At 41.7% G+C, this 23815-nt stretch overlaps 2 protein-coding genes across 7 annotated transcripts in view; one reads left to right on the top strand and one right to left on the bottom strand.

The window, feature by feature from the left end:
* The window catches only part of rpl22 (ribosomal protein L22), a 76225-nt gene extending 66653 nt beyond the window's left edge, over nucleotides 1-9572 (bottom strand). For both annotated transcript variants that reach the window (XM_060851859.1, XM_060851857.1), the window contains exons 1-3: nucleotides 9380-9572; nucleotides 4736-4824; nucleotides 4078-4247 (exon numbers count right to left, since the gene is read on the bottom strand). In XM_060851859.1, coding sequence (XP_060707842.1) covers nucleotides 4078-4247; nucleotides 4736-4824; nucleotides 9380-9568 — 448 coding nt within the window. In that variant the 5' untranslated portion in view covers nucleotides 9569-9572. The remainder of the gene's footprint in view (nucleotides 1-4077; nucleotides 4248-4735; nucleotides 4825-9379) is intronic.
* Nucleotides 9573-11781: 2209 nt separating this feature from the next.
* Nucleotides 11782-23815, top strand: part of zbtb48 (zinc finger and BTB domain containing 48) — a 38262-nt gene continuing 26228 nt past the window's right edge. For all 5 annotated transcript variants that reach the window (XM_060851920.1, XM_060851918.1, XM_060851921.1 and 2 more), the window contains exons 1-3: nucleotides 11782-11857; nucleotides 19987-20959; nucleotides 22874-22985. In XM_060851920.1, the coding sequence (XP_060707903.1) occupies nucleotides 19989-20959; nucleotides 22874-22985 (1083 nt within the window). In that variant the 5' untranslated portion in view covers nucleotides 11782-11857; nucleotides 19987-19988. The remainder of the gene's footprint in view (nucleotides 11858-19986; nucleotides 20960-22873; nucleotides 22986-23815) is intronic.

The raw sequence follows: 23815 nt of genomic DNA on the forward strand, positions 1-23815 counted from the left end.
TGTCTTAAGAGTACAAAAACAGAAAAGTAATGATGACCTTTGACAAAATACTGTTTTGGGCCTGAATTTGCAAATTGTGGCCTATTCTGTGCACGATACTTTAAGAAGGATATGAACTCTTTCGGGAGTGTGCAGAGAAAATGTGCAAGAATGGTTCCAGATGGATTAGACATGCTGGGATTGTGGACCTTAGAGCAGAGAAGATTGAAATTTGAGAGAGATGTTCAAAACCTTGAGTGGTCTGGATAGTGGAGATAGACAGAAAGTGTTCCCACTGGCAGAAGCCTCAAGAGGACACCAATATTAATCAGATGGCAAAAAAGCCAAATGAGATGAGGAAAACCTTTTACACACAACAATGATTATGAACTGAAATATGCTATCTGAAAGTGTGGAGGCAGATTTAATAATGAGTACTTGAAGGTAAAAAATAAAATTGGAAGGCTATAGGGAAAGGGATTTGGAGTTGGGCCAGTTAGATTCCTCCAAGTTGAACAAAAGTTGGAAGAAGCACTTAAGATAGCAAGGGAGGCGATGACCTAGTAGTATTATCACTAGACCAACATCTAGAATAAGAAGGCTCATGATGACCATGAATCCATTGTCGATTGATGAAAAAAATCATCTGGTTCACTAATGTCCTTTAGGAAGGAAAATGCCCCACACAGCAATGTGGTTGCCACTTAACCGCCTTCTGGGCAATTAATGCTGGTAGACGATGCTCAAAAAAAAAACCAATCAGTTAGGCCACTCAGCTCCTGACCTCATTACAGCCTTGATTCAAAAATGGACAAAATGACTAAAATCCAACGTTGAGGTGAGAATGATAGCCCTTCACATCAAGACCATATTCAATTAAGTAATGCACCCAGGAATCAATGCGTATCGGGGGCAAACTCTCCAATGGTTGCTGTCATGCCTGGCATATAGGAAAATAGTTGTTGTTGGTGGTGGTCAGTCATCTTAGCTCCAGGACATTTTTGCATGAGTTTCTCAGCAAGGCTCAACCATCTTTGACTGCTCCACCAATAACCTTCCTGACATCACAAGGTCAGAGGTGGGGACGTTCACTGATGATTGCACAATGTTCAGCAACATTCGCGACTCTTCAGATGCTGAAGCAGTCCATACTCAAAAGCAACAAGATCTGGTCAATATCCAGACTTTGTTTGACAAGTGGTAAATAACACTCGAGCCACACAAATACCAAGCAATGATCATCTCTAATAAGCGACAATCGAACCATTGTCCCTTGACATTCAATGGTGTTACTGTTATGAGATGTGCCTTTAAGAAGGATTTGTCTGTCATGTATCTTTTGAAAGCAAATGTTGCAAACTTGGAGCCAGCTAGTGTTGGCTTTTTAAAAATCAGAATAATAGAAGCAATATGAAGGAGTGGGGTCAAGCTCCCACAGAACTAGGATTTTAGTTTAACTTTCAGGAGTTGTTGGCATTTGGAAGCTGCTATAAATCTCTCCTGCTACAGTGAAACGCCTGAGTTCTCTCTTACACAGACAGTTTGTTCTTGATATTCCTTCCTTGGGGACTGGGGAAACATTGCATGTGAGACAATCTATTTTACAGAATTTGCCTCTGCCAAAGGTGTGTTTGTGGGATGTTACTATCTTGGAACATCTAATTAGTGGTGGTTATTATCTTGTTAAGTATTTCAATAGAGTTACAGTTAAGCTGATTTTTAAAATTCTTATTTTGTCTGTATTTTAACAATAGTGTAAAAATACAAAGTGTTTTGCTTCAGGCCTGACCAAGCATAAAGCCTTACACTTGCCCTTAAAAATATGCAAAAGTTGGGGTCTAGGCTGTTAGCTTAATATAATTGAGGGGATTTGGCTGGTCCACGACATTAACATCACTGAATTCCTCACTATAAACTTTCTGGGGGATACCACTGCCCAGAAACTGGAGTTGTTGCATAAACAGTGTACAAGGTACGAATCAGGAGTGTGATGAAATACCCCCCACATACCTGAATGGGTGCAGTTTCAAGAAGCTTAACACCATCCAGGACAAAGCGTCCCAATGGATCAGCACCACATCCACAGGGATCCACTCCCTCCATCACCAATACTAAGTAGAAGCAGTACTGCAGAAATTTACCAAACATCCTTAGTCAGTTCCTGCCAAACACACAACCATCTAGAAGAATAAGGGCAGTGCAACTCTGGATAAGCAATAAATGCTGGCCAGCCAGTGACACGAGTGAGAGTCAGAGATGTACAGCATGGAAACAGACCCTTTGGTAAAATCCGTCCACGCTGACCAGATATCCCAATCCATCTAGTCCCATCTGCCAGCACCCGGCCCATATCCCTCCAAACCCTTCTTATTCGTATACCCATCCAAATGCCTTTTATATGTTGCAATTGGACCAGCATCCACCACTTCCTCTGGCAGCTCGTTCCATACACGTACCACCCTGTGTGTGAAAAAGTTGCCCCTAAGGTCTCTTTTATATATTTTTCCCCTCTCACTCTAAACCTATGCCCTCTAATTCTGGACTCCCTGACCCCAGGAGAAAGACTTTGTCTATTCATCCTATCCATGCCCCTCAATTTTGTAAACTTCTATAAGGTCACCCCTCAGCATCAGATGCTCCAGGAAAAACAGCCCCAGCCTGTTCAGCCTCTCCCTGTAGCTCAATTCGTCCAATCCTGGCAACATTCTTGTAAATCATTTCTGAACCCTTTCAAGTTTCACAACATCCTTTCGATAGGAAGGAGACCAGAATTGTATGCAATATTCCAACAGTGACCTAAACAATGCCCTGTACAGCCGCAACATGACTTCCCAACTCCTGTACTCAATACTCTGACCAATAAAGGAAAGCGCACACCACCTTCACTATCCTATCGACTTGCGACTCCATTTTCAAGGAGCTATGAACCTGCACTCCAAGGTCTCTTTGTTCAGCAATTCTCCCTTGGACCTTACCATAAAGTGTAGAAGTCATGCTAAGATTTGCTTTCTCAAAATGAAGCAGCTCACATTTATCTGAATTAAACTCCATTTGCCACTTCTCAGCCCATTGGCCCATTTGAGTAAGATCCTATTGTAATCTGAGGTAAACTTCTTTGCTGCCTACTACACCTCCAATTTTGGTGTCATCTGCAAACTTACTAACTATACCTCTTATATTCACATCCAAATAATTTATATAAATGATGGAAAGCAGAGGACCCAGCACCGATCCTTGTGGCAATCCACTGGTCACAGGTCTCTAATCTAAAAAAAACCCTCCACCACCACCCTCTGTCTTCTACCTTTGAGCCAGTTCTGTATCCGTTCCCTTTGTAGTTCCCTTTGTATTCCATGAGATCTAAACTTGCTCACCAGTCTCCCATGGGGAACCTTGTCGAATGCCTTACTGAAGTCAATATAGATCACATCCACTGCTCTGCCCTCGTCAATCCTCTTTGTTACTTCTTCAAAAAACACATTTCTTAACAAGAGAGCCAGAACATAACGAATAGACAAACAGTCTCTTTCTGTGCTGTAATCATTCTAACCCTTCCTATTACGCATTCAAGTTCCTGTGAATGAAGAGTCATTATGAGCTTTACATCAATGAGAGTTGCAATATTGCTCTTGATCCTGACCAACTCTACAAAAATACAGTCAATTACATTGACCTGATCTACAGAAAAAGGAATGCTTCAGGTTGAATTTCTCCTTCAGGAGTTAGCTAATCTCCCTTGAGCTAATAATTGGAATAATTAAAAAAAAATACTGGTTTCCTGGTTAATAAATGCATAAGAATATACAATGCTCAATTACTACCTAGGGGTCACTGTCCTCATGCAAATGTCACACTTGGACACGGCTGTTTTGTGGTCTGCACAGTCAAATGTTTAATGCTTAGTGTCATAACTGAACAAAACTGTGATACACTGATTTTACCACAACACACCACACCAGGAAATAGATCTGGGTACATATAATGAACCACACTAGATCTACGATGTGCAGAAAACTTATGTACTCAGCACCACTCCTCAAACAAAGCACTACACTCTATAGATCACAGAAGAAAACAATGTCATAATTGTTCACACACCTGGAAAGAGAAGTTTCTCGATTGTGAATTCCACCCAGGATGACATAGCTGCAAGTGTGTATGCCATGCTATGATTTAACAGGAAGGAATCCAGAGAGAGAGACTTGGGATTGATAACTGCAGTCACCAAATATTCTGAATAGTGAAAAAAACTCAGAGAGCACAAGTACCTGTCAAAGAATAAACAGAAACTTGCAACATTACTGTGAAAGTCATGAGTTTTTAATGCCAACTATTAAACAGAAAACGGTCATCACAGACAGTATAGTTCTGAGCATTAACAGCTGGAAGGGAAAAGTGCTGAGACTGTAATTACCCTTCCAGTGTTGCATTCTATAATCTATATTTGTAGGAAAATCACTGTTTTAGTGCATTGCTCCCATTTTCTAAACAGATGGTTAAGTATCGGGAGAGATCTTTGGAAACAGCTTGAAAATCTTTAGTCACATTCATACTTCTCTTTAAAGAATATATATGAATGAATCTTCCATAGCATTCCTTTCAGTTGATGCTCATGAGCCATATATAGTATAACAGGATAAAATGCTTTAGATGGATCACACAGCAGGCTTCAATATTACAAATCAACTTTTAAACCAGTGAGCAAAATTTTCAAACATGAGGTGGCAAATGAGGTTTACTTCTACAGACAACTTACCAGCCAAAGTGCTGCCATGATGATCCTCCAAAGCTCAGTAACAAACCACAGCCACAAACAAAGCCGAGGAAACAAGCCCTCACTGCAACCTAGGGGCAGAGATTAAAAGTCAGGAAATACATTTGAGGAGTAACCTCAACTCAATAAGAACTCAAGCAAAGCTGTAACAAGTAGTACAGTTTCAGCTTCAGCTGAGAAAAATGATGTGACCCATTAATCCTCCAATTTACTAAATTCACCCTCAATATGTTCATCCACAAATCTGATTCAACTGCCTTACCTGAATTATTTCAACCAGCCTGAATAAGAAGATTGTGGTCAGAGAGGGTGGTGGGAGTAAAGTTGATTACCTCCCAACTCCAAAGTAAAATTTTATTTCAGGATAACAGAAAATTATGGAAAGGGAGAAATAGTAGCAGTCTCCACAATCAGTGGAAGCTGACAACATGAGAAGGAAAAATATACAATTCTGCAAAAGGTATTTTAAAAGATTACAAAGCAATTCAGAAGCAGGACTTAAGATTTGTAATCAGGTTATGTTCTCCAACTGTCTGCTGGAATAGGAAGATTAGTGACCTCAATACGTGACTAATTAGTAAAGTCAGGCGCAGTTTCCAATCTATGAGGCACTTACGTCAGCCCTGGGGAAGATGGGAGACAGTTAAGATGGGATACAGTTAAGATAATCTGAACAGGATTGCAGTCAATGAAATGGGTAATGGTCAATGGGGAAATTAACAGATATGAACTTTACTAAAGTTGGAATACTGGATGTTAAGCAGATTAATGTGTGTAGAGATTATCTTCAGACAGCAAAGATTTGAAAAACAGATTGTTGCATTGATAGGTTTGGACTACAGTCGCTCTATTAGAGGAAAATAGAGGCTGGCATTGGTCAGTTTGGAATAATAAAATAATAATAATCATTCATTTGATTAACTGATTGGGACTGGGAAAAAGTAAAAAAACAGAATTGGGAAAATAATTCAGATAATGTTCACAGGACTCCTTCAAAACACGAATGTTCGTCAAGAAAGAAAATTATTGCTATATTCTGCTGTCATTTTAAAAAAAACTAGATAAATGAGATGTTAAGTGTAAGTGATTTCCTCAGTAGTGACATAGAAACATAGTAAAGAGGAGCAGGAGTAAGCCATTTGACTCTTTGATTCAGGTTTTTTAAAATTCATTCTCAGGATGAGGATGTCATGGCTAGACCAGCATTTATTGCCCACCTATAATGCCCAGAGGTTTTAAAAACATGAATGAGTTGAGATAAGAAGCAATTGGGCACTCATCACACCTCCACTGAGGCTCCCATCCCTGGGAGTACCAGTTACAGTACCTGTATTCTTTTTTGCCCTAGCCTCCCCCTCTCAGGGCCCTACGGGCACCCATACTGATTCCCATGGCTATACCATGACCCTAATTATTATTGCTGATAAGTCTGCATCAATATAATTTAAAAAGCAGTTGTAAAACGACTCCGTTTTGTGGTGCACCATATTTGTGAGGTAATCTTGGGGAAGATGCTCCATCACCAGCCAACGCCACCCCATAGTGGGCAGCACGGTGGCACAGTGGTTAGCACTGCTGCCTCACAGCGCCAGAAACCTGGGTTCAATTCCCGACTCAGGCGACTCACTGTGTGGGGTTTGCGCGTTCTCCCCGTGTCTGCGTGGGTTTCCTCCGGGTGCTCTGGTTTCCTCCCACAGTCCAAAGATATGCAGGTCAGGTGAATTGGCCACGCTAAATTGCCCATAGCGTTAGGTAAAGGGGTAAATGTAGGGGAATGGGTGGGTTGTGCTTCGGCGGGTCGGTGTGGACTTGTTGGGCCGAAGGGCCTGTTTCCACTACTGTTAGTAATCTAATAAGACATGATGGATTTTCCAATGCCCAATTCACTAGAATGTTCTTCCTTGCACAGTGGGTAAGAATGTTACACAATCTCTTCCCGTGTTCCCCCAAAGAGGGCAAATTTGACAACTCCAGAAGATGAAATTAATGTGGATCTGGTATTTCTATCACCAGGATGTCCTTTAGCTCCCTTACTATAGCACTGGATCTTACAACAGGACCAGTAGCAGTGTGTGAAAGTGCCTATATTAATCTTACATTTGGGACACCCTGATCTTACCCATAAATAATAAATTAACTAGAGGGCATCTCAACTGCGAGGCTTCAATGTCAAGCCAACTCAATTCCGAATTCCCCCATACCCAGTCACCAACATATGCCAACAGTGCACTTACTCGATATTTCTTCAAATCCGGAAGATCCACTCCTCCCTCACCCTGTGAAAGCTGCAATTTAGTGAATTTAATTAGAGGGCGCCTGTGGCACCAAACGAAGGACCCTAGCCAACCATAGAGCCTCAGTTAACACTCGTCTACGTAGCAGCAACGGAAGCATTCTCATGGGGTACAACAGGCGGGGAAGAACATTAATTTTAATCAGGGTTTTTCGGCCCAACCATGATAATGGTAATCCCTCCCACAGATACAAATCCTGTTTTATCCTCTCCAATAGTTGTACATAGTTAGCTTTATACAGCTGGTGGAAGGAAGGGGTAATAAAAATTCCCAAGAAATCCTTTTGGTGACCATCCAAACAGGAACTGCATTCCATCCTTCAGATTAGACATCTCCGCTAATCCCCCAACTGACATGGCTTCCGAATTTGTAAAGTTGAGCCTGTGACCCGAGATATCGCCAAATAAATTAATTGTTTGAATCAGTCGAGGAACAGACTTCTCCGGATTGGCCAAGAACAAGAAGATGTTGTCAGCATACAAGGTGACCTTATGCTCCCCTATTCCCACCCTTGGCACCACTATTTCAGGATCCCTCCTGATAGCCTCAGCTAACGGCTTAACTGCCAAGGCGAATAATAGCGGTGAGAGAGGACACCCCTATCAACTACCTCTCCCAATGTTAAAGTTATCTGACTTAACACCATTTGTAATGACTGCCACTGTAGGATCATTATACATTACTGCTACCCATTTGGCAAAGGATCCCATTTTGTCTACTTGAGACTCCACTTTTAAGGAGCCTTGAACCTGCACTCCAAGGTCTTTGTTCAGCAACACTCACCAAGACCCTGCCGTTAAGTGTATAAGTCATGACCTGATTTGCCTTTCCAAAATATAGCACCTCACATTTATCTAAATTAAACTCCATCTGCCATTCCTCGGTCCATTGGCCCATCTGATCAAGATCCCATTTTACTCTGAGGTAACTTTTTTTGTTGTCCACTACACCTCCAAATTTGGTGCCATCTGCAAATTTACTAATTATACTACTTGTGCTCACATCCAAATCATTTATATAAATGATGAAAAGTAGTGGACCCAGCACCAACCCTTGTGACACTCCACTGGTCACAGACCTCCACTCTGAAAGGCAACCCTCCACTACCACCTTATGTCTTCAACCTTCAAGCCAGTAATTTATCCAAATGGCTAGCTCTCCCTGTATTCCATGCGATCTAACCTTACTAACCAGTCTACCATGAGGAACCTTGTTGAACGCCTTACTGAAGTCCATATAGATCACGTCCACCACTCTGCCCTCATCAATCCTCTTCGTTACTTCCTCAAAAAACTCAATCAAATTAGAGAGACACGATTTCCCACACACAAAGCCATGTTGACTATCCCTAATCAATCCTAGCCTTTCCAAATACATTAAAACCTTTGAGACTATATTTTATTCAGCTACAGTAATTTCTCATGAGACTTGGTATCAAGTACTAATTGATAAAGTTCCCAAAAAGCATCTGATGGAATTATAAATGCAAAGTTATTAAATTGATTTGCAAATCTTTGTAGTGAAGACATTAAATTGAAAATTATTTATCACGGATCTTAAAATCTCTTGGCACTACTGAAAAAAGTAGCAAAAAGCAGGGACAGTTTATTGTCCAATTGGTAGAGCAGTAGCTCAGCGAAATTTACTGAGCTCCTGACGTTTCGGATTCTGAACTCAATATTTCTGTTTCTTATTGGGAACATATGTGGTTAAAAAGAAATAACATTCCAAGGCGAAACAAATGAAAGAACTGCGGATGCTGGAAATCAGAAACAAAAATTGGGACAGTTCTGAAGTGACCCGAAGTGTTAACGGATTTCTCTCCGCAGCTGGTGCCCAGACCTGTTGAGTTTTTCCAGCAATTTCTGTTTTTGTAACAGAAACCACCCGTCGAAGTTTTCCTCCTCTCTCTACAAGAATCTCAGGGAGTCCCTCTCCCACTGCAACTCCCAGGTCACTTCCTCTGTTCTATGCTGCTCTCTCCCCACACCACCCTGCTCTGGCTTATCTCCCCATGCTTCCAGCTCACTGCCTTTATTCTTGATGAAGGGCTTTTGCCCGAAACGTTGATTTGGCTGCTCGTTGGATGCTGCCTGAACTGCTGTGCTCTTCCAGCACCCACTGATCCAGAACCAAGGTAAAGGCGCAGAACGAGCATGATATTCAACTGCAGGTGCCATCACTGCTGACTCTGTCCCGGGACTGTAGAGGGCGGCGCCCGAGCTTGCCCTGGTTACCGCCCGAAACGACTCTGTTAGCTCTAGCAGTGACTAACATGTAAAGAGCAGAGATCCCAGTCCGCGCTCAGGCCCTTCCGCCCGCCCCTTGTTACCTGGTAGTGCAGCCCCCGGTATAACAGCAGTAACAAGACGTTAATGAAGGCCAAGTAAATAGCGAGCAGTACGCGGATGATGAAACCAGACTGGGTGCCGCTCAACCCCGGCACCAAAGTGACTGACACCCCGAGCGCGAAGCAGCCGGCACTCAGGCGACCCTCAGGTACCAGGCGGCCACCCGCCATCTCCCCGACAATCTCGCGAGAACTCGCACCAAGGTCCGCGAGACTTCACCCGGCACCAGAAACATCGCGAGATTGGCCTGGCAGAGAGCTCTGAATGGGCATCATCCTGCAATGAGCTCTATATTGCGCATTGACAATCCTGGAGTAAACAATTTGCATTGACAGTTCAATAGTGTATACTGGGTACTGACAACTCTGTAACGCTGGTTACTGATAATCCTGTATTGTGCGATACTTAGAAAATAGGGAAATACTGCACTAAGGATAAATCAGTTAACATCCTCAATGAGAAAGGCACTATGCAGAACATAATACCCAATATTTTGTTGGTTTAACTATTAGCTGTGACCCAGCTGGCAACACTGACATTGATTCGAGCATATCATTCAGACTGGCGGTGACTTTTGCATGAGACTCTGATTTTCCTCTTCGAATGATGTAGAAAGTCCCATCCATTCTTTTTTTAAATGAAGAATAGGGAACTAATGAGTTCTCCCTGATGTCCTAGCCAATATTTATGGACAAATTGGTTATCACATTTCCAATAGTAAAAATAACTTCGCTTCAGAAATATTTACGGATGTTTACAAAGACTTTTGAGAAGTATTGAGCTTAAGATATTATCAAAATGCAAGTCCTTATGCAGTTTGGTGAAGCGTGTCTGCGCATTCACATAAAGAGGCATATTTTAATATAATTGGTAAAATTATTGAGAAGAGGCTAGTTTGCATATGTAGGTTTTACCTTTCTAAATAGGTTGGCATAACTAAAGGCTGTTAGACAATGGACATAATTCTCTCTGATTGAAGAACCATCGTCTTTGTTAGTTCTCCCTTTCGGTTGGGGCAGGTGTCTGTCATAATGTGAGACATAGGGTTTGCATCGCAATGGTACTGCTCAGAATCTTAATAGCAACACTTTGATGTAGAACCCTAAGTAAACTGAGTCTGGGGCTGAGATCAGTTCCATTTAGCTGAAACACACAAAAATAGATATTTCTGGAGAAATTCAGCAAGTCTGGCAGCATCTGTGGCCAGAAAGCAGAATTAATGTTTGAGTGCAGTATGATCTCTTCAGAACTTTTGTGTTTCAGATTTTCAGAGTTCACAGTTATTTGTTTTACTCCACGGAGCTGAACCTTGACTCCAATATAACTATTTGAGTATCAGAGTTGGGAAGTCACATTGCGGCTGTACAGGACACTGGTTTGACCACTTTTGGCATCTTGTGTGCAATTCTGGTCTCCCTGTTATAGGAAGGATGTTGTTAAAGTTGAAAGGGTTCACAAAAGATTTACAAGGATGTTGCCAGGGTTGGAGGATTTCAGCTATAGAGGAGAGGCTGAATAGGCTGGGGCTGTTTTCCCTGGGGTGTCGGAGGCTGATTTTATAAACCTTATAAACTCATGTGGGGCATGTAACTAGAAAAGGTCTTTTCCCTGGGGTGGGTAAGTCCAGAACTAGAAGGCATAGGTTTAGGGTGAGAGGAGAAAAGTTTAAAAAGGGACCTAAGGGAGAACTTTTTTATGCAGAGGATGGTGTGTGTATGGATTGAGCTGCTAGAGAAGGTGGCGGAGGCTCGTACATTAACATTTAAAAGGCATCTGGATGGGTATATGAATGGGAAAGGTTTAGAATGATATGGGTCAAATAAGACTACATTAGTTAAGAAAATTTGGTCGGCATGGGACGAGTTGGACAGAAGGGTCTGTTTCCATTCTGTACATCTTTGTGACTCTGACATGACTGATAATGAATCAAGAGAGTGAAAGACGGAGGCGAATTCATTGCTAACACATCAAGTATATGAAAGAATATGGATTGAGCTATGTCGTATTTGGTAAAAGTTGATTTTGTCCATCGTTGCCATGGTTACAAAGCAGAATCGTTTCAATATGGCAGCTTGGGTGGCACGTGATCAACATGGGCACCTCGACCTCCATTTCAAACGCCAGTCCCAGGGCGAAAGAGAGAATGAAACATTAGTGGGACTCACAAGTGTCCCTGAGGGGTAAACTTCGGGGGAAGAAAGGAAAGAAAAGGAAATCGGAATAAGATAGTGGGAAAGGAGCAAGCATTCTTTCGAGTCACGGCCGGAAGACTACAACGACCGGCATGCCTAGGGTGGTGCATGCGTGGTTGGTCGGCAGGCCGCGCATGCTCTGTTTGCAGGTTCCCTTTGACAGATGTTTGGAAGATGGCATTTTCATTTTCACTCATCACCTGAAACTAAGAACGTCATTTACATCACATCCATTTCCAGTGGCAGCCAGAAAATATCATCCTGCAGGTAGGAAAGCCTGAAGTTAATCACAACAAGATAAATACAGCCTTTTTACTGTTAATTAACGAACCTTACTGCTTGCAATCTCTGCTGCTTTGGCAAGATTTATTCAGCATCTGGAGAGAACTCGGGCTTTAGCCCCATTTCAGAACGGCCTGTGTATGACTGAACGCATGGTATGCTTTGCTGAGTTCCCTGAAAGCCCTTTGAAATGTTTTATTGTATAGAGTTTTGAATCAAATTAGTTAGGCCTAAATAGGCCTTTCACTAAAAATGATCTGAACTTAGTGAGTTTCTGAAAAAAAAATGCCAAGTTGAATTGAATGCAACGTGTGTGCTTGAATAATGTCCACTTTGCAGAGTTAATTAATGTTTCATTTTATGCAAGTCTTTGCCACACAGTACCTGACATAACTGTACAGTGGCTGGTATCCTATTACCAAGTCACCCTTTATTTACTAGTTCACATTAGACTGGCTGTGGCCAGCCAGCTCAGAGTGAGGAGATGCTCCTCAGGAGATTATTAAATCCCCTGTTTTTTTTTTAATTCAACGTTAAACAAATTGACAATACACATGACACGCCAAGAGTCAAAACAAAAACCTACAAAGAAACGGGGTCCCAAAAGCAAACGCCTCAAATCCCCCGATAACCAATAGGAAAAGCAGTAATCCCCAGTTTATACCAGTCAGCCACGGCTTCTTGATTGGGATTGTTAACTTGAGCCAATCAAGGATCTTGTAGTCCATGAGATCCAAATGGTTCCAACTACTACATCCCTCTCCAGCCAAGTCCAGGGATGTAGGACTGGTCTTTCTCTTGGTAGGTTTTTGTGTGATGTTTTCGCCCTAGGTACAGTTCCTCTGATTTGGATTCTGACACAGACAGTGTGTACCAGACCTGCGTCTGAAACGTCTCGGGAAAGTTTTGCCCTGTTCTTGCGGCAGTGACGGTATTAAGGCCGGATCCATCTTGGACTCTGAGATTTCTTTGACACTTGATGATGACCTACGGTTTCTTACAGGCTTTCTGGCTGTTCTGAGGAGCCAGGTATGTTTTGCTCCTGCCTCATTTGCAGGTGATTTACATGTTTGTTCAGGACTGCCTCACCTACCTGAATTTTGTAAATTACAGGAGCTGGCATTGCGACAACCTCACCTCGTACCCATACAGGGCTATTTCATCCCCTGAAGTAAATTGTCTCTCTCTTGCTTAGAGGAGACGTGTGGCTGGCATTGATGTCCCTGCTGCTGTTTCACCATCTGCCCCCCCACCCCACCCACCCACCCACAATGTGTCTGGAAATATCAGATTTAACCTGGTGCGGAGTCTTCTCCCTATCAGCAACTCTGCGGGAACTATCCCTGTTTTTGCATAAGGGGTATTCCTGTAATCAAACAGGAACAGGGACAGTTTGGTAGCGAGTGACACTGTCAGCTGCTTCTTTAAATCTGCCTTCAACGTTTGGACCATTCTTCCACCAGACCATTGGATGATAAATGGGATTTAGCTACTTTAGAAAATACTCAAATTCCCTGCTGGTAAATGATGTCCCATGACCAATACCTCCAGGCATCTATGTATTGCAACAATGCTTGCAGTTTCTCAGTTGTCATTCCTGAGTTGGCCAAACAAACATTATGCACATTCAACCACTTTGAATGGGTATCCACAATGATCAGGAACATTGAGCCCATGAAAGATCCTTCATAATCGACATTAACCCAGTCTAGGGTTTACCCAGCCTTTCCCACAAATGTGAGGGCACCACCTGTGGCAACGTTTGTCCTTGTCGGCACTCTGGGCACTGTCCCACCAATGCAGTTACATCAGCACTGAAAATGTGTTGCTGGAAAAGCGCAGCAGGTCAGGCAGCATCCAAGGAACAGGAAATTCGACGTTTCGGGCATAAGCCCTTCTTCAGGAATTCTGAAGAAGGGCTTATGCCCGAAATGTCGAATTTCCTGTTCCTTGGATGCTGCCTGACCTGCTGCGCTTTTCCAGCAACACATTTTCAGCTCTGATCTCCAGCATCTGCAGACCTTACTTTCTCCTCCCAGTTACATCAGCATCCAACCCTGGCCATAGGGTTCTAGTTTCTTGGGACTATCTTCATCTTGGAAACCCCGATTGACCCTGGTGGAGTTTAGCCAGTATCTGGACGCGACCTTTACTTGGGACAATCACTCTTGCTCCCCATAGTAATAAGCTGTCCTCTATGGTGATCTGGTCTCGCCAGATCCAGAAAGGTTTCAATTCTGGTTCCAATGGTCATTCTGTTTCCCACATTACCATCAGCTGTTTTAATTTTGCTAGGACAGGATTTTTTTGTGTCTACAGTTGGATATTGTCAGCGGTGTCTGAAATGGTGTCCAGGAAGTTTAAAACCAGAACGGACTCTTCCAGGGGAGGCACCACTGGTGGAGTATCTGCCAGTTGGAGGCAGCTCAAGGCATCCCCTTTACTTGTACACGCTGAGAATAAGGGCCTAACACTGAAGTCTACCAGAAGCCACGGGTGTCACCACCTTGCCTTCCTTCAGTAGCCTTAGCAGGGGTTTGTGGTCTGTTACTGTGACAAATTCCCATTCGTAAAGGTACTGGTGGAACTTCCTCACAACAAAGATGTCCGCCAAACCTTCCTTCTCTGGCTGGGCATTTTGCGTTCAGCATCAGCCAAAGTCCCCAGAGCATATGCTATTGGCTATTCTTCTCTGTTGGGCCACCAGTGAGCCAACACTACCCGATACCATACAGGGAGGCATTGCATGACAGCAACAATTCTCGTTTTGGATCATAATTGGCTGTCGGAGAAATTAGCCCAGTAAAGCAGAGACCACACAAACCAGATCGGGTGAAATTGACAAGCTATTTATTACAAGCCATATAGCTGGAAGAGAAATTGACTAAGCTGAAACAGCACAGACAGTCCGTCCAGGTAGCCGAGAATTCTTTTCCTTGAGCTGATGATGAAGCCAGGTTTTACAGGAATCTTGTACAATAAGGTTAATTAAAATGGGGAAAGATACAATGTACTTGGATATTGAGTAATCCAGTTACAATGATGATAATTGAAAAACAGTTATTGGATCAATGTCCTGATTATTGATACAATGCAACATCCTGACAGTTTCAATGGGATCAGGAGATTCCAGTTCTCTTTGCAGGTAAGTGATAAGGTGCTTCCATTGTCCTGTCCTGGAAGCGATGTCGTTGGTGGTGGCTCTCTGTCTGACCTGTTCTTTGTGTCACTTCGGTATTGATGTGTTATGAGACTGCCTTCGGGGTTTTGGGACAGCTTTGTTGATTTGGTATTGTTGGTGTGTTTTGGGAAGTGTATTCCTTTGTCAGCGAGTGCTGTCTAGTTTCACTTGTCAGCCTGTTTGGTCACTGCTGAGGCATTCTGGGTGTTCTGGTATAGTTTGGCCATTTTTGCTTTCTTATGTTCTGTGCGGGCCTACTATGGGTAGACAGGGTTGCAGATCTTTTCCCACATTGGCCAACATCTTGGATGAAGATAGCTGCTTTTTCACTTCCTTGAAAGCTACTTCTTTGCTACACAACCATTTCCAAGGCTGATTTTTTTTCAATAGTAGGTCTAAGGTGCCAAGATGGAAGCCAGATAACTTTCGAATTTTCTGTAGTAATTCACTAACCCAAGGAAAGACTAAACTCTGGTACAGATATGGGAGGCAAGGCTCCTTTTATCATCCTTATTTTATCTTCCAACTAGTGTAACCCAGTTTTGTTGACTCTGCACCCCAAATAGATCGCTTTGGCTGCCTGGAACACGCATTTTCTTTTTTAAGGCATACGCCCGCCTGGGAGAAACTTTTAAGCACTATGCCCAAGTTCTCCAAGTACTCTTTATTCGTCTTTCTACTTAGAAGCACGTCATCCAGATAAATGGCAACCCTGGGTAACCCTTGTAAAATATTCTCCATGGGGATCTACTGGAAAAGGATGCAGACTAATGAAACCCCAAAAGGCAGTGTCATATATTGGAACAAACCCTTATGGGTGTGTGAATTGTATATATCTGTGACTCCTCTTCCAGTTGCAATTGCAGGTAGGCGCAGCTCATGCCCAGCTTCGCAAAGGACAGCACCCCCATCCCTGTTAACGTTGTATACAAATCCCCTATCCAACAGCTTGGGTATTTATCAGCTGCGAGAAGTGGTTTACGTTTGCTTAAAATCCCTACAGGCTTCAGAATTGGTATGACCTGCAAATTGCACAGGTTTGATTCCTTCATTTTCCCAGCTCCTGATTTCCAACCTGATTTGCCTGCAAGGTAAATGGCACTGCATGGGCCTTGCAAAATCGTGAAATTGCTTCATGGTCAACATGTAAAGTGGCTTTGGCCCCTTTGATAGTCCCAAGCCTTTCCTGAAAAACTCCAAGTTATTTCACTAGGACGTCACAGTGGCAGCTATTTACTAATTGAACAATGTTGAGCCAATCTAGTTCTGCCCCAGGAGGCTTGGGCCAGAACCCAAAAGATCTTGAAGGGACTTCTTGACTACTTGGCTGAGGCTTGGCTTTATTGTGGAGCTTTGTGGCTGGCCCAGGGTCCCTCTGCTCAGGATATGTCCTGTGTGAGGCTCTGAGATTGCCTGCACTCAAGTGGTGTCCTCCAAGGTCTGTCAGACAGGTCAGGGTGCCCACTTCCATTGCGATGCCCTATAGTTCCCATGCTGCACTTGCTGCATTTTCTAATGACAAAGCCAGCTGTAATGCCATTTTGAAGTCCAGTTGGGCTTCAGCTACTTGACACTTTTCTGAACGATCTCCAATTTAATAATATTCTTCCTATAGCAGGACAACCAGACCTGTGCACAGTACTCCAGAAGGTGCCTCACCAACATCCTGTACAATCTTAACAGGATGTCTCAACTCCTGTAGGTATGAGCAATTAAGGCAAGTGTGCTAAATGCCTTCTTAATGACCCAGTCTACCTGTGATGGAAATTTCAAAGAATTATATACCTGGACCGCTAGGTCTCTCTGTTCTACAATACTATCCAGAGCTCTGCTGTTAATTGTGTAAGTCATGCCCATATTTGTTTTACCAAAATTCAATCCTTGCATTTATCCAAATTAAATTCCATCTGCCACTCCTTAGCCCATTCACCCAACAGATTAAATCTCTTTGTAATCTTAGATAACCTTCTTCACTGTCCACTGTACCACCAATTTTGGTGTCATCTGCAAACCTACTAACCTTGTCACCTATATTATCATCCAAATCATTTATATTAATGACAAACAAAAGTGGACCCAGTATCGATCTCTGGTTACAGGCCTCTAGTCCGAAAACAACGTTCCAAGCAGACAGGTGGGACTGGTTTAGTTTGGGAACATGACTGGCGTGGACCAGTTGGACCAAAGGGTCTGTTTCCATGATGTATGACTGTATGACCTTAATCACTAGGCCATTGGATTTATAGTTAATTATAAGCTGTTGAGGTTCAAAGATAGAGTAATTCATTTTATATTTTACAAAGTTAGAAAGATTGTGAAATTTTAAAATATTGCATGCTCATACAGAAATCTATTATGTCCAAGCTCCCTCTTTGCAAGCAATCTAGACCTATTCCAGTTTTACATTTTAGAATAATTACCCTTTAACTGTTAAAAATCTCTTATGATTTCTGTTTCTAGCACTGGGCCTTGCAAATCCTAAATTTGTCTGTCTGCTCCCAGTTCCATTGGTGATGATTTTTGAAATATTTGCTTTGTAAATTTTGTTCACCTACAACAAAGTTTAATGGAAACCACATTTCTACTTAGAGAAACATACGTGGGGGTAAAAATAACTCTCACTAGTATCTGAACTGTTGCTAGATCAATATATTAAATACATTGTCAAACCATCTTGTTTTAAATATTAACCTCTATGGGCAAAAAGCATGCATGCAAATCCACTGAAACATTGAAGCAAAAGAATTGGGTCCTGTAATAATGTAACACACTTATTGTTCTGATTTCAATATATCACTGTTAGATATTACAATTCATAGATTGCTGACAATGCATGATACCCAATGCAATGTTTAGGAGAGGGATCTCTGGAATCTTGGGATTTTGAGCAGTTAAGTACTTGTGACATACAAGATGCACTGTGGGAATCCCCCAAGAATCCATAGATTCCCAAGGATCTAAACTCTCAATCTCCACCATCTAGAAGGATAGGGACAATAAATACATGGGAACACCATCACCTGCAAGTACCCCTCCAACCACTCACTATTGTGACTCGGAAATATATAATTGTTCCTTTGCTGTCACTGTGTCTGAATCCTTGAACTCTCCCTCAATTACACTATAGGTGTACCTCACTAAATAGGCCGAAGTATTGCAAGTACGTAGCTCACCACCTCCTTCTGAAGGTTTAGAGATAGGCAATAAATGCTGACCAGCCGGCAAAACCCATAAGACTGAAACAAAATCCTATAATCTATGTTTGGGTTCATAACTGCAGTAAGCAGTGCTGCTGGTTTGAGTGTGCAACTAATAAAGATATGATGAAGTTCTCAAGAAAGAAAGACAGACAGCTTTTCTATAACAGTTTCTGTGCTCTCCAGATGTATCAAAATACTTTAATGAAATGCATTACAGTAGTCACTGTATCTTAAAAATAGGAAACACAGTAGAAAGTTGGTACGTGACAAACTCTCAAAAACAATTTGGTGATAACCAGGTACACTATTTTAATGAGATCATGGAATAATTATTGGCCAAGTCACAGGGAAGAACTCCCTTATTCCTTTTCAAAACCGTGTAATCATGGGATCTCCTACAGCCACTTGATAGAGCAGTTGGGGCATCAGATTTACATTTCCCCTACGCTGAAGGAATAACTATGTAGTTCCAAGTCAGGATGACGAGTAAAGGTACTTGCAGGTAGTGGTGTTCCCATGTATCTGCTGACCTTGTCCTCCTAGGTGGTAGTAGTTATATTGCCCTAGGAAAGCCATCCTGGCTAATGGTTGCATCACTGTTAGACATGAAACGACAAACTTTGAACTTGGAGGCTGGAATGCTATCCATTGAACCATGACTAACACCAAAAGAGTAAAGTCAAAGGCAGCATCAAGGAAAGTTGCTTGTTATCATCAGGGTTATTTAAGTTGCTAGTTGATCCATACAGAGAGCTCCATGGGATCAAACCTCTTAATATTCACACCCACTGTGCAGAATCCTAATGGACATAACCCTTTTCCATTCACTCCAATTGTAAATATTCCAATTGATGAAACCAATAAACTAAACTGTCCTGTTCAATCCTTTCATTTTCCCAACCACAGTGCACAAAGATAACCAGAAACTGTTCCCCAGATATCTGAAGTTTGGTACACTGCTTCTGAATATTGGTAGCTGGTATTGTCTTGGCCTCAGTTGTACGGTATGAACACTGTTATAAAGTAGTCTTGTGCTTGTTATTGTCTGTTCTTGTTTAGACAGTTTTTGATCAAGTGTATCAATGATTGTGGGACCAGAATTACATTTATCTGTAATAAGTTTATATTTTTATTTGAAATTAATTGGTATTCTTTGATTTTAATATCTCTTTCTTTAAAAAGGATAATATTAACCTTTCAGGGTTGAAATTGAAGACATGCATGTGACATTGCTGAAATGAGTAGCCATTATTATTTAAAGGTATTAGAATGACAAAACTACTTACTAGGGGTGGTCACGGGATGGATGGATTAAGAAATTGCCCAAATTAAATGCTGGGGCGTTACAATGTGTTTCTGAATTTGGAACTTTGACACATGGCATTAGTTAAAAATCACGCAACAGCAGGTTGTGTCCTCCACAACCACCTGATGAAGGAGCGGCGCTCCGAAAACTAGTGTGCTTCCAATTAAACCTGTTGGACTATAACCTGGTGTTGCGTGATTTTTAACTTTGTACATCCCAGTCCAACACCAGCATCTCCAAATCATGACACATGGCATTGACAGTGTAGCTTTATACTGTAGTAACCTGTGCTGAATCTGCTCTTGGACTGTTTGAGGAAACATTCCTCTGTTTCTAATCCTATGTCCTGTGAGTGTTTGATAAAGTGGTGGTAAGCAGATTATTCATCATTTCTTGCAATAAATTATGTCTCTATTCCTATTTTTAGATATGGAAGACCATTTTTCGAAACACAGCAAGAGAATACTTCATGCATTGAACAAACAACGGGAAGACGGTAAATTTTGTGATGTTACACTGGACCTGGGTGGCCATTGCTTAAACGCACACCGTAGTATCTTGGCATGTTGTAGTAATTTCTTCCACAATATTTATGGAGCTGGCACATCTGCTGAAGTCAATCTTCCTGATAGTTGCACTAGTGTCTTGGGCCTTCTGTTTGACTTTATATACACAGGTGAACTTCAGTTGACCCAAACAAATGTCTCTGAAGTGCTCAGTGCAGCAGAACTCCTTTCAATCCCTGATGCTGTTCAGGCTTGTCACCATTATCAGCAGAAATTTGTTGAAAATGAGAGTAGTGAAGAAACTTCATGCAGCCAAACAACCACTGAAGATAGATCTGCAAAAGTACCAATAGAACCTACCAAACATTCTGGAGATGTTGGAGTTCCTGTGAAACAAATCACTGTCACACAAATCAGACATTTTGGCAGAAAGAACAACAGATGCAATGATAAACAAACAGCTAACTTGCTTACTGAGAAGCAGAAAGATAAAATAAGAGCCTTTGCTATTCAGAAAAGGTCTAGAGAATCGTTGATCTTCCCAGGAAGCCAAAACTATAATCAGGTAAAGGGCAAGGAAAGTGGCTTAAGAGACAACAATGAGGAGAACAGTCATGAGACCATCAATGGGAACAGCAACTCTACAATGGATATAGATCTGGTCAAAGTTGAAGAAGATGAGGAGGATGAAGATATGAATGACAGAGGAGAACTGGACCATGACTACATTCCAGCCAGGCACATTTGTAAGAAACCGAGAAAAGACACTACACAAGGACTGGACAGACAGAAGCTCAAAGCCTCAGAACCAGCAAACAGAAGGACTGATCCTGCTGAGTGTCCAACTTGTCATAAGAAGTTTCTCAGCAAATATTACCTCAAAGTTCACAACAGGTAAATCAACTGCTGCCAATCACAACATTTAATTGTTGAAGTTAATCATTATGCTGTTATCTCATGTTTGTGTGATACAGAGAATAATGGAAACTCAGCAACAAATGCAGTGATGTTGTCACACTGACTTGATTATTCAGGAGAGCAAAGAAGGAGTGATTTATAATCATCATCTGAAATCAAGGATGAAACTCACTAAACTCACTCCCAAGTTAAAAAGAATATAATATGCACTGCTCTGGAGGTGGAGGCACTTTTACATTTGTCTGTTACAAGGCATGTTGACCAAAGTTTATTGTAGATCGGGCATGGAAGACACCCTGACTAACTAACAACTGCAGGGTAATCAATCCTGTATGGTTTGAGCATTAACTAATACTTCATCACCTGACGCTAACAGTAGAACGGATCTTTAGCACCACTACCTCCCCCCATCTCGTCCTACTACACCTCACAAAACTGAAGGAGCAAAACTACATTTTCTCCCATATTCAATTTTCTTCAATGGAATAAATATTTCAACTCTCAAGATTTGGTCCTGAAAGCCAATTAGTTTGGGATAAGATAACTTGTGGGTCATTAAAATAAGCACATCCCTACTGTTCAGGGGAAGCTCAAGACATTCAATGAAAAGATATTTTGAAAAGGATTAGCTTAGAATGGCATCGTGGTCTGTACTGACATGATGGGCAGAAGGGCCTGTTCATGTGCTGTCCCGTTCTATTTCCATAAAAACTGTCCCTGCAGTATGCCTACTGTTCTCTACTGCATTTGCAATATTCTCTGTGCATATTCTGAGATCACCATGAAGGACTCTCCTTCTCAACCTTTCCCTGCCCTGAGGTGTGACGACCATTAATTGTCTCCACTACTAGTTGTCACTCTCTGAGAGGGTAGCCCTATGACCTGGTAAGGCTATGGCAACTTTATTCATGCTGAATAAAATTTTACAGGCATCCAAAAGAAAATGGGACGATTTCGGGATTGATGAGGGACCAACTTTAATCAAAAGTGCTTTGCTGTTCTGAGAAAGTATGCAAATAAATAAGTGGTCACCCACAGCTTCTTAAATTATGTTTTCTGCAGATCCATCATCATCCTTCTTCCCATTCTCCCTGGGCTTGGATACTGATCACAGTGCAGTGTTTTCTTATTGAGAGCTCATCATAGTGTCGTCTCATGAGTATCCCAACTTGGCTAGTACTCACACAGTGTGCAATTTGTCTTTCAGGAGGAAAGCAAACATTAACTCCATAGAATTGTGGAACACAGAAAGAGGCCATTTAGTCCATCATACTTGTGGTGGTTTTTTTTAAATTTCAAGGGCAATTACGGAAAGCCAATGAATGCAACCTTGCCAGCATTGCCCGTATCCTGTAAAGGGGTTTCATAAACGATAGATCTAGAAATAATTGTTTGACTTATCTTAACTAATCGCACCAGAACAACAGTAAAGTCTCCTTCCATACCCACTTCACAACTGCTTTTTAAATGACTCTGGGTGGTGATCACTCTTTGTGGAGAACCTCCTGATGTTAGTTCCAAGTTAGCATTTCATTTGCTTGCCCTATTCTTGCAGGCTTGTCTTAAATATGTTCTGGATTAGTATTTTCAATGTTGTTTACTATCTGAACTTGTTCGCAGAGCTCAGTTATCTTCCTACATAACTCATATGGTGCTGGGTATCAGTCTCATGGTTCTCTATGCTTCCTGGACTTAAATATGGGCAGAACTGCAAACAGTTGCTAAACTGTTAAATCAAATTCACAAAAGTTTTAACTGTCTCAGTCTTGGGACAATCTTCATTCCCATTCCCTCCTCCCACTCCTCCCCTGTAAAAATAACCTACAGCTTCGGTTTGTAAGGTGATTAGTGCAAACTAGCATGTTCCTAACGTGGTTGTTTTGTCTTCAGGAAGCATACAGGAGAGAAACCATTTAAATGCACCAAGTGTGGAAAGTGTTACTTCAGGAAAGAAAATTTACTCAAACACGAGGCCAGGAACTGCGTGACCAGGACAGGCGTGGTATGGAAACTAGGTTTTTAAACATTATTTTTAATTGTTGCATTCTTGGGAGAATTTGTGCTAATCAACTTAAAGGTGCCAGTCAGAGCAAGTTTTAACAATAATCCACATCTGGCACCAATGTGTCTTTTGAAGTTGAACCAAGTGTTTTACAATCAGTGTTTTTATCTCAAAGGTGGATAAATCTTAAATCAGAACAGATCTGTTATCAGAAACTTATGATTCGTAGACAATAATGGGAATAGGGATGTAGGAAAATGAACATTTTTAATGATATAAACACCTTGCAAAACTTATGATTATTCCAAAGAACTTTACAATCAACTGCTTTTGAAGTGTAGTCGCTGTTAAACACCACAAGATCTGAGAAAACAGGAAAGAGATCATGACTAATCTGATTATGTGATTTGGTTGAGAGTTAAATGTTGGTCAAGTCACTGGGGGATTTCTCTTGCTCTTTTTCAGAATAGTGATGGTAATGGATCGTCAACTTGCTTTTTGAAAGGACAGACAGGGCCCATATCTGCTTTGGAAAATCAATGCAGCAATGAGAGTATAAGCTTAGACTCTTCACTTAATCCTCCAAAATGAAGCTCAAATCTGCAACATTCTGATTCAGTCGAGATTGCTACCCACTGAGCCAAACATTTCAACTCCTCAAACTCTAAACCTGGTTGCTGAGGATTCATTATCTGTACCTGGGCAGTTGATCTTAGCTGGGCAATGACAGCTTTGGCATCTTTATACCTAGAATATACAGCTGTCTTATATATTCTGTGTTCACTATCATCCATGTCCCTTGTGCCCCAATGCACTGATTTCAATATTCC

Source organism: Hemiscyllium ocellatum, chromosome 37, assembly GCF_020745735.1.
Source record: "Hemiscyllium ocellatum isolate sHemOce1 chromosome 37, sHemOce1.pat.X.cur, whole genome shotgun sequence".
Taxonomy (NCBI): Eukaryota; Metazoa; Chordata; class Chondrichthyes; order Orectolobiformes; family Hemiscylliidae; genus Hemiscyllium; species Hemiscyllium ocellatum.